The sequence below is a fragment of the Quercus suber genome, unplaced genomic scaffold, assembly GCF_002906115.3.
Source record: "Quercus suber isolate HL8 unplaced genomic scaffold, Cork oak 2.0 scaffold_142, whole genome shotgun sequence".
Lineage (NCBI taxonomy): Eukaryota > Viridiplantae > Streptophyta > Magnoliopsida > Fagales > Fagaceae > Quercus > Quercus suber.
The window spans coordinates 1-11,101 of record NW_027069603.1 but is presented as its reverse complement, the minus strand read 5'-3'; the positions used below and the strand labels follow the sequence as shown (position 1 = coordinate 11,101).

The following is an 11,101-nucleotide window of genomic DNA, read 5'->3' as shown; positions in this document are numbered from 1 at the left end:
TTATAATTTTTTATTTGTATAATTGTTAGATGTATATGAAAAGTTAATTTATTTGGAAATATATTAAGTTTTGAAATTATTGCACTTACTAAGGAATAACTAATGAGAAATGCTATGTTTATAACATTTTTACAACATTTTTATAACAAATCTTAAGTGGCAGGTTGTTACTAGTTGTTATTATTAGGGCAAAAAAGTAATCTTAGTGTTAGTTTCAAATTTGAACCAATAACAACTAACCACCTGTGATTTGTTGTAAAAATATTGTAAAATTATTGTAGATATATCATCTCTCATAACTAATAATACTACATTTTAAAGAAGAATAATTATTACTCATTTTAAAGAATAGTTATTCATAGAAAATAAATATTCCTTATAATAAAAACATAATTAAACTAAACAATAACTAGTTCATAGCAATAATTATTACATTACGTAGCTTATCACAGCGCCTAATACTACTCTGATTTCTTAATTCATAAACTGATTCAAATCCCGAAGCGCACTACGTACCCCACTCAAAGAATCACCAGAAAGAGTCTCACCTATATATAAAGAAACACACAAAACTAGCGCGCATTAACAAAGCTCGTTGAAGCTAGTGTGTAGTGTGTGGCAATGGAAGACGAGGGAGGAGAGAGATCGAGCATCGTGATTGGTCTCATCGAGAACAGAGCTAAAGAGGTACACTATCGTCTTCGACTTATACAGATAATCTGTGTTTGCTTTCCCAGAAAATGCAAGTAAAGAAAAGAAAGTGAATCAAAGTGGTAGTATTTTAAAATTTTCAGGTATTGCAATATTCGGAACCGACACACTAAAATCAGCCTAATACTACTATTTTGTTGTAATTGATCAATTTAACTTCTACGTCAAAGTTAGAGTATGTGAAAAACAATGTTTGAAATTATATTTTGTTTTTCCTTTCCCTCGCCTTTCTCGGCTACCAAACAGACACTTCCAGTGCTTTATTCTACCTTTTTAATTGATATGAAATAGCACATTTGTGAAATTATGGATTCTTTGATGTTCAATTTTTCATCAGCGTTTTGCACTCGAAGTTTCTGGAGTTTCATGGATAGGATTTGATCTTATACCTTTAATTAGTGGTTGAAACTTGAAAGGTAATAGTCGAAGATGATTATTATTAATTTATTTTGTTTAATTAATATTAGTGGGAAAAAATCTTAAAATTACTTGTTAGATGATTTGCATTGAAGTTTTGTGAGCAAGTGTTATAACAAAGAAGCCAAATGCTAATTGCGTTAGAGAAACATGCTTTTCAATCTGAATTCACAAATGGCCCTTTTGTTTTAAACTTCTTTTTATTGAAATGCTTATTTTGATTTCTTGGATTCTCTAGGTTCAGATATGTGTTGTTACATGCAATATTTTGTTTGAAGATTGTAAATGAAAATTGAAAAATTTGCTAGTTTTTTTTTTGGATATATGTGTGTGTGTGTCTTCGATTTTGGATTTTTTTTTTTTTGGTACTTCCATGTTCAGCAATTTTGAGGAAAACAAATATTAGAGGCAAAACCTTACAGTTATGAATTCAACCTGCTATCTAAGCTTTCCACCATTGTACCACAGTTCAGAGGGTGTGGTGGATTGCATATTTGATAGAATAGAATGTACCATGGTGAACTGTGTTGCAGGAAACTTGGGTTTCTAAGCAAGTCTCTATCCAAAGATTATCAAATGAGAATGGAAATGGAATCATGATTTTCTGAGTACTATAGTTATGCAGAGAGTCATTACATTTATTTCTGTTGGATTGAATAGGATATTTATCCATGTGTACATGTGTGTGTGTGTGTGTGTGTGTGACTCGAAGTTAAGATTCATTTCCAAATGTTTATTATTCTGCCAGCTGAAGGCTGGTTTTGGTGACTAATGATTGCCATAATGAGTAACTGATTCCAAATTCTCTGGATAGGTTGGAGTTGCTGCTTTCGACTTAAGGTCAGCTTCACTGCATCTTTCTCAATATATTGAGACTAGCAGTTCATATCAGAATACAAAAACTTTGCTGCATTTCTATGATCCCATGGTGATCATTGTTACCCCGAACAAGCTGGCACCAGATGGTATGGTTGGAGTTTCAGAGTTGGTGGATAGATTTTATGCTACAGTAAAAAAGGTGATGGTTCGTAAAGATTCACAATGCAAAATTCTCTTTATCTTGTGCTTGTATGTGCACTTTGGACAACCAGATTCGTATGTGTCTTTGTTTTGTATGGTTTTTATTTTTCACAAATTCATATCATATACTGCTTTGTGCAGGTTGTAATGGGCCGTGGTTGCTTCGATGATACTAAGGTTATGCTAGATACCTATTCTCCACCGATTTTTTAAAATTTTGGGTGCTAATTCTTGCATCTATCTGCTGGAACTGCCATTGTGGTTTTATGCTCCAGGGTGCTGTGCTGATTAAAAATCTAGCAGCCAAGGAGCCTTCTGCACTCGGTTTGGATACTTATTACAAGCAGTATTATCTATGCTTGGCTGCCACTGCAGCTACTATTAAATGGTACTTTCAGGACTTGATCTTTTAAGAATTAAGATAAGAAGGTGGAGATGTTTATTCTGAATATGAATTCCTGATTTTACTTGATATTGGAGGTTAATTTGATGAGTTTCACATTAAAGGTTCTTATATCAATGTTCACTTGCCTATTAAATCTAAGGAGCAGTAAAATCCATATCTAGTTTCTGGCTAGATATTGTTTTTGAGGGGCTATTATTTTGAAAACTAGTTTTCATTTGAGAAGGAAAGTACCATTCTGTTGAAAAATTCGAGGCTTGAATTTTCCAGTTGCTCATGTACAACATGCATTTACTAGTGCCATCATGTGGATGGTCTTGAAGATATAACAATTTACTATTTAAACATGGAATGCTAGTAAACTCAGTCAACAATACAGCCTAATTTAGGGCTAATTGCTTGGCCAAGAAAGTACATTTGACTTTGAGGTATTAGGCTGGACACCTAGGCCACATTGTTTCTGCTATCTCTGCTCCTGGGCAGAGAAATATTTATGTTTCATTCCTCCTCTTTAGAGTAGTTATCATCCTTTGATTTTTTTTAATTTACTTTCTCCTTTCCTTCTAAATGCCCTTTGCAATGTTTAAGATTCTGCTCTAAAGCAATAAATTCAAAGTTCATCACATTTTTTTTTATTTTCTAAGTTGTTTGCCTAAAATTTCTACCTAAGCATATCATAATTATAATTTCTAACTACTAGTCCATTTCATACTTTGGAACAAATTCTTATTTGCCTATGTTTAATTCAATATAAATCTAAGTTTGCTTGAATTTGTGAACAGTGGTATGCACTTTTGACTATTATAGTGTTTCTTGCCCTTGATTACTTATTTCACTTCTAAAAACAAGCTTCAACTGCATCATGCACAGGACAGAAGCAGAAAAAGGGGTCATTGTTACAAACCACTCATTGTTGGTATGTGTTTAATAATGGGTGTTCTTTCCCTTCCCATTTGAACCTTTAAAATAGATTTTGGTGGTTTCTTTATTACCAACATTTTCCTGGCTCCTGAAAGAAAATGTGACTACAGCTGTAAGAATTTGACTGTCTTGAGGCAGAGGATATCTAAATCCATTAAAATTCATATTAAACATGAGTTTTTGGACCTGGTATCACCTGCTATAAGTCATGTTGCTATGTGTTGTCTGGTTGATTATGAGGAGTCCAAGAAACATTGATTATAATTACCTGCATGTGGAAATGACTTACCTTAAAAAAAGGTCTGTTGCACTGATATCTTTTGTATGAAATAAAAGTAACAGATAGTACCTTTTCAATATTTTAGGGCCCAGTTGTAAGTTTTCAATTGAATCATAGTACCTACTAACCTCTTGACCACTGTTTTGTGTGATATTTTATTAAGGACAACAAATGGTCAGTGTTGCTTCTAAAAGGATTTTATGATATCGCTGTGGCACCGAAATAGTTCCTTAAACTTTAAAAGTAGTATGCTACTCTCAAAAAGTTCCATCTACAAGATATGTAATAGTGACCCTGTAAAATTTGTTCTTACATATGATATAATGGCTCAAATACATTACTTCATTTTTTCTTCCTCAGTTCTTCCATCTGTTTGTCTTTTTAGTTGCACTGTTTTTGGTTTTCTGGAATATTTTTATTTTTATTTTTATCATAAAGTTATCACTTTCCCAGGTTACGTTTAATGGATCATTTGACCACATGAATATTGATGCTACCAGGTACCATCCCTTTCTTTCTTAATATATTAAGGTACTTATCCCCTGTCTCACATATATTACTGCACATTTAAATAGTGCTACCTCTTATTGAAATAAATATTTGGTTGATGGGGGTAATGGTCTAGTCTATTTTATAATCTATTGTCAAGAAATTTTAAAGTTGAAATTCAACTGCAGTGTACAAAATTTAGAAATTATTGAGCCACTTCATTCAACCCTTTGGGGCACAAGCAACAAAAAAAGAAGTCTGTTCCATATGCTTAAGACAACAAAAACTATTGGAGGGTATGTCATGTCATAAATTTAGAAAAAATCTCCTTTTTCCCTTTTCATCAATGTAAATCTATAATTTTACATTGTTTCCAATTTCTTGTCCAGGACTAGACTTCTTCGTGCCAATCTTTTGCAGCCTTTGAAAGATATTGAAACCATCAATGCTCGCCTTGATTGCCTGGTTAGTGCCAAATGTGGCACTCTCAAATTTCTCAATAACAGAAGCTGTGTTAAATTTTCTCTATCAAACTCTTCCCTATTTGTAGCCTTCTCTGTGCTGTTAAGATCCACCTTTTTAGCTTTTTTCCTTGTTCTTCCTTGAATCTATAATATATCATACTCTTGTATCTCCCATGAATTACCATGTACTTTGCACTTGCTAACTTTGGAAAAAGCCATTTGTGCTTAAATGAAACAGTGCTACCCTTTTCAATCTATGTTTATAATAAAATCATCGGAAATTACATTCCTATATAATTAGGTGTGACTTAGTTATTGTTTAGTAATTTGCATTATATATTTATTTACTTTTATGGTTTATTCGGGTGGAGAAGGGCATTGAATTTTGGGGGGTCGGACCCTTGCAGGTTGTTACAAGCCACATGGCTAAACTTGGGGATTTTTTGGACATACCATATAATTTTAAAATATATATATATATATATATATTTTATAAAGGTTTATCTTGTAATGGATATGCACATTCAATCCTGGACAAATTCTCCCAGATTTTCCCACAATTTAACAGTATATGCATGTCAAATTTCTTCTTAAAACATCTCAGGGTTCTTTCTTCTGGTTTTTTCACATGCACGCCCACCATTGTGCTTGCTGAAACATATATTTTCCTAGAAATCAAAGCATTAATCTGAACCACATGTGGCTGGCTGCAAAAATCCTTTCTGCCTTATAGCTCTGTTTGGAGCTGCTGTAATTTATCCATATCCATAAAAGCACATATATTATGACACCAAGTTTTATCCTTGTGCCCACACATAGAGAGCTCTCGTGAAGTATTGTGTTGCACTTGCACCCACATCATTCTCTGAAGTTTAATCTGTGTGTCTAAGTTACCTATCATTGGCAGGGTTATTCTATTATCCTTGGTTAAATTCATTAGCTCATTATAAAATTTGCAAGTGCAAAAGAAACCTAGTAATAATCTGCCGAAGATTCATAAAATATTCAAAAGTTAATAATTTTATTTTTTGATATATTCCACCATCATCTATTTAATTATTGGTAGCATTATAAATCGTGGTGCAGCTCACAACATTATTGTTTTAGATCCATCATATGTCTCTTCATTTGTTTGATTTTAGGATGAGCTGATGAGCAATGAACAGCTGTTTTTTGGACTCTCTCAGGTTCTGCGTAAATTTCCAAAAGAGACAGGTGAGCAAAAAGGAAAGAGACAAATTTATTCGATTTAAAAAATATATATATTAAAAAAAAGGTTATTCTTATGATAGATTTTTGGTATTATGTTAAAAAAATTTCCCTTCATTCAGATAGAGTACTGTGTCATTTCTGCTTTAAGCCAAAGAAAGTCACAAATGGCGTCTTGGGTATTGATTACGCTAGGAGAAGCCAAATGTTAATCTCAAGCATTATTCTCCTTAAAACAGCATTGGATGCACTGCCTTTACTCTCAAAGGTAAAAATGTTTGCTTTGCAACACCAGTTGGTTTCTATTGGACTCAAATATGTTTTGAAGTGTCAATTTATTTCATAAATCTCAGGCACTTAAGGATGCAAAAAGTTTTCTTCTTGAAAACGTATACAAATCTATATGTGAAAATGAGAAATATGCGTCCATTAGAAAAAGGTATGTTGCAAGCTTTCCTGCTGATCATGTCATGAAATAGTTTGGACACAATCACTTTCTTGTTTTAAGTTTTAGGAATCCAACTGATGCAAGGAATGTGATGGGTTGCTGTTTAGGCTTGATTGAATTTGGGAATAAGAGTTGCTTAGAACAAATTAAATATTAAAAAAAATTATTGAGTTGTGTAATCCAATGTTGGGATTTTCAAAATATTAATTAAAAAATAGTTATTGAGTTGTGTAACATTGCTTCAAGTTATACCGAGTGTAACTTGAACCCAACCCATATATATATATATATACACTAAAATTTCTATATCAAAACTCAACAAGAAAATTTTCTGTAGTGTTTGAACTTTGAATGGGCAGCTTTTAGATTTGTGATTCAGGTTTGATTCATTACGATAGCAAATTTCATGGATTTTTACAACTGAGTATCATCTTTTCTACCTGCTGGTTCCAGATATATGTCAGCTTGAACACCATAGGGCATGCTTGGCAGAGATATTTTTATTGATGTAAAATTTTTGGGTTGTCTAAGCTTGGTTTGAGACACTTGTCCTCTAGGATGTGTTCGGACAAGCAGCCTCACCTTGGCTCAACCCAGCCCATTTACAGATCTAGATGTAAGTTCACCCCACCTTGGTTAGTCACCCCAAACTTACATAGTGATGATAGTAGTGGTTGTGGTGGTAGTAATTAGAGATGTTTGAGCTGTTAAGCATTTTGAGATTTGTTTCCACCATGCCACTGATTCTGTATCATAGGAAAAATTTTGTTTGTACCTCTATGATTTAAAGAACATACTTTGCCATGCATCTAATACCCCATAAACACCCATTTTCACAATAAGTTGTATTTACTTAAGGATCGGAGAGGTGATTGATGAAGATGTTCTTCATGCACGGGTTCCTTTTGTTGCCCGCACACAGCAGTGTTTTGCTGTCAAGGCAGGCATTGATGGAATTTTAGATATAGCAAGGAGGTCATTTTGTGATACTAGTGAAGGTATTTGTAATTTTGTACAATTGATGAAGTTCGATTTCTTTGTCTTCTCTGTCTTCTTTAATACATATCACTGCAGTGTAAGGCCATCCTAAAAATATTCAATATTAATTTGACAGCAATACATAATCTTGCGACCAAGTATCGCGAAGATTTCAAATTGCCCAATCTGAAACTCCCATTTAACAGTAGGCAAGGTTTTTACTTTAGCATACCACAGAAGGATATTCAAGGAAAGCTTCCTAGCAAGTTCATTCAGGTCAGGAATAAGATCTTTGCTCTTTTAATTTATGATTTATGAAAATCTCCTTAGTGGTAACTTCTGACCATTATATGATTGTGAGACTTAAATCAGGTCTTGAAACATGGAAACAACATACATTGCTCAACTCTGGAACTTGCTTCTGTGAGTATTTTGATCATTTTAACATTATTCTCTTCTAGCATTAGACTATTCCGTGTCTAATGTTTTGGTGGTATGAGATGATTAAAGATTTACGTAACCTATCAGTCTATCAAGTGACAATTTTACTATTTTTCAAGCCTCCTGATATTATCTTAACAATGCCCCCATCCTATCCATTAGAGTTCTATTTCTAATGTTGTTGATGCTTCTGGAACTTTGGTCGCATTTGAGAGGTCTATCAGTGAAGAGGTGACAATTGAACAATTCTCCAAGCCACCTGATGCTATCTTGAACCCACCATCTTTCTTAGAGTTCTGTTTGATTGTTCTACCTGTTGACGAGTCGTGCCATGGGATTATTCTCTTCTTGAATATTAACCCTCAGTGAAAATGAGGCGATAATGATATGTTTAAATTGACTATGGATTCCAAACCTTGACCACCTCGGGTTTAAACTGGTGTTGGGCTCTTGCAGAAAACATTTTGTGATACAACCATGACAATGTTGGGGAAATAACTATTACAAAAGAAAATAAGTACTGAACAAGATAATCATTAAATTCCAACTTATTGATTGACACACATTCTTTCACATAGCAGCATGACACTGACATATGATCTTGGACATGTTTACTTATGTTGGTAGGCAAGGTGGGAGATATTTCATTTCAAATAATTCTTAAAAGTTTGATCAGTCTTTGAAATTCTTTGATAAAAATTAGGCATTGAATATCATTTTTAGCCTATATATTGTGGTTGTTATCAACATGTGTTCGATCAAGCGTACTATGATTTTTCATAGTGAAGCCCAGATTTTCATCTTTTAAGTTCTCCCTTGTGTGTGTGTGTGTGTATGTTTTTACCTTTATATATTCATTTGATAAGCCTGTCTGGGTGCGGGAACACTTGTCATTACTTTGATCCATTGTCATTACTTTGATCCATTGAATGAAATTTGCAGCTGAATGTTAGAAATAAGTCTGCAGCTGCAGAGTGTTATATACGAACAGAAGTTTGCCTGGAAGGTTGTGCTAAATTTGCTGATTAGTACAATACATCTTTTGTATCATGAGCTTTATGAGTTGACCCTTTTCTTTATCTTTATATGCTAAATCATATATAAAAGTTCTTAAAGATTGAAATCATGAAGCCTGCACTTATTTTGTGTCAAGAGATTTTATTTCTGGGGAATTGAGTGTTATTAGAATTAGCTAATATTAATAATAATTGAACTCTGTGATAATATTAATGTGTATCTTTAAATTGATTTTACATTAAGCTTTCCAGACCCTTTTTGTGTCAAAACACTGGCAACTTTTTGATACTACGTTCTCATATGCAGCAGGTTATTGGATCACTGGTTTTCATGTCCTTTGTAATGCATATGATTTATTTACAAGTTATTTATTTTTTATTTGGCCATATAGTGAGGTTTATATATTTTTAAACACTCCTCTATTCGTGCAATTAGCATCTTATGAATGCACTGTAAATACCAACAAAAGCTTATTGCAATCCTATGCTGGTTCACAAATCCATTGATCTGTGGACTTGGGATATATGTTTTACCATTGGCATTTATACATGTAAATTTTTTGAAGATTTGAGAAAATATTTAAAACAAAATCTTTAGACTTACGTACCTTTCTTTTAAAACTCTTTATGCCCTTGGTATTATTCTTATATGTTTCAATTGTTTTCATGTTTTGTGGATATAAAGTTATTTATGGTAATTTATGGCATGCAGCACTTTTAGATACCATACGGGAGGATGTTTCTGTGCTCACTCTCCTTGCGGAGGTCTTATGTCTTCTAGACATGATTGTCAATTCATTTGCTCATACAATATCGACTAAGCCTGTTGATCGATATACTAGACCTGAATTTACGGGTTAGTAATCTGGTATATTGTGCATATTCTAGTGACTATTGGAAGTGCAATGTGGTAAATGCCTAACTGTCACATTGCTGACAGATAATGGTCCAATGGCAATTGATGCTGGAAGACACCCTATCTTGGAAAGCATACACAATGACTTCATTGTATGTAATTTTCTATTTTCATTGATTTGATTGCTTGTATCATATTCTTTCTCATGTAGGAACTTTTAATCCTTTTTCTTTACAACCTTGATTTTGTTTTTAAAGATTAGTGCATTAGGAGTTGGACTGAACATTTCTTGTTTTGCAGCCCAACAACATCTTTCTCTCAGAAGCATCAAATATGGTGATTGTCATGGGCCCAAACATGTAAGAAAAAGCATTTGTTCTTCATATGAGATTGAAGTTTTTTATGCATTGTATCTTTTCCTTATTTAATTTTTTTTTTTTAATCTTCTCTTTTCTTTCTCCCCCCTCCCCAAAAAATGTAGTTGTGAAGCTATCATAGGAAAAAGAAAAACATTGTAGTACTGCTGGCTTAATTCAATTGATTACTGGTAGAGTACATGACTTTTCAACAATCTGAATGTAGATTTAAATCCAAGGATGGCAATTATACTCACATGAGTATATGAAATTAATCACCAGTGGCACCAAAGGAATACCAATCACCTACATTTAAGTTGTTGCGGCTCATGTATAAGAAACAAGATTAATCAAGTCAACAAAATTGTTAAAAAAAATTACCTAATATGTACACTATGGAGAATCAGGACTTAAAACGCTTGAAAAAAGCCATATTTATATATTAGTTGGCATCAATTTGTTGGTGTGGTCATGGTTATAACCTATGAGACCTATGGTCTTGAATAAAATAGATGAGGCTTTTTTTGCAAATATGGTTTGAGTAACCTATCATAAGAAAGTATTTCACTTATAATGAGGGAGGTGAATTGTATTTTTACCATGAAAAATTAGGCTAATGTCTTGAACATCCAATTGGCATATAATCCGTATAGGTCTTTCTCTTAGACATGTCTTCTGGATGCAGTCCTTCTGCCCTTTTCTTTTCTTTTTTATGAATACAGTCCTTATGTCTTGGACCATATGATTTATAATTTCTTTTGCTGAAGTTTCAACAAACATACACACCTACGCACTCACAAAATGTGCATATTTATGAAAATATTTTGCTGAGTTAGTTTACATATTGTTTGCTTCAGGAGTGGAAAGAGCACTTATCTCCAACAAGTTTGTCTCACAGTTATTCTTGCTCAGATTGGTTGCTATGTTCCTGCTCGCTTCTCAACTTTTAGGGTAGTCGATCGTATATTCACAAGGATGGGTACCGTGGATAATCTTGAATCAAACTCTAGTACGGTAAAATTTACATCCAGCATTGAAAATGTTATCCCTGTTAAATTTCTAATTGTTCCAAAAGTTTAAACTATTAGGGAA

General features: G+C 33.3%; 1 protein-coding gene across 1 annotated transcript; it reads left to right on the top strand.

Annotated features, from left to right (window-relative positions):
* The first annotated feature begins 508 nt into the window (after nucleotides 1-508).
* LOC112028045 (DNA mismatch repair protein MSH4) lies at nucleotides 509-11,089 on the top strand. Its single transcript, XM_065776781.1, has 19 exons — nucleotides 509-687; nucleotides 1,943-2,146; nucleotides 2,290-2,325; nucleotides 2,424-2,536; nucleotides 3,422-3,467; nucleotides 4,206-4,252; nucleotides 4,430-4,537; nucleotides 4,631-4,706; nucleotides 5,848-5,920; nucleotides 6,037-6,182; nucleotides 6,268-6,353; nucleotides 7,221-7,360; nucleotides 7,477-7,616; nucleotides 7,713-7,763; nucleotides 8,724-8,787; nucleotides 9,510-9,653; nucleotides 9,738-9,805; nucleotides 9,954-10,012; nucleotides 10,867-11,089. Exons 1-19 carry the CDS (start codon nucleotides 622-624, stop codon nucleotides 11,087-11,089), a joined length of 1,890 nt encoding a protein of 629 aa, XP_065632853.1. The 5' UTR covers nucleotides 509-621.
* Nucleotides 11,090-11,101: the final 12 nt, after the last annotated feature.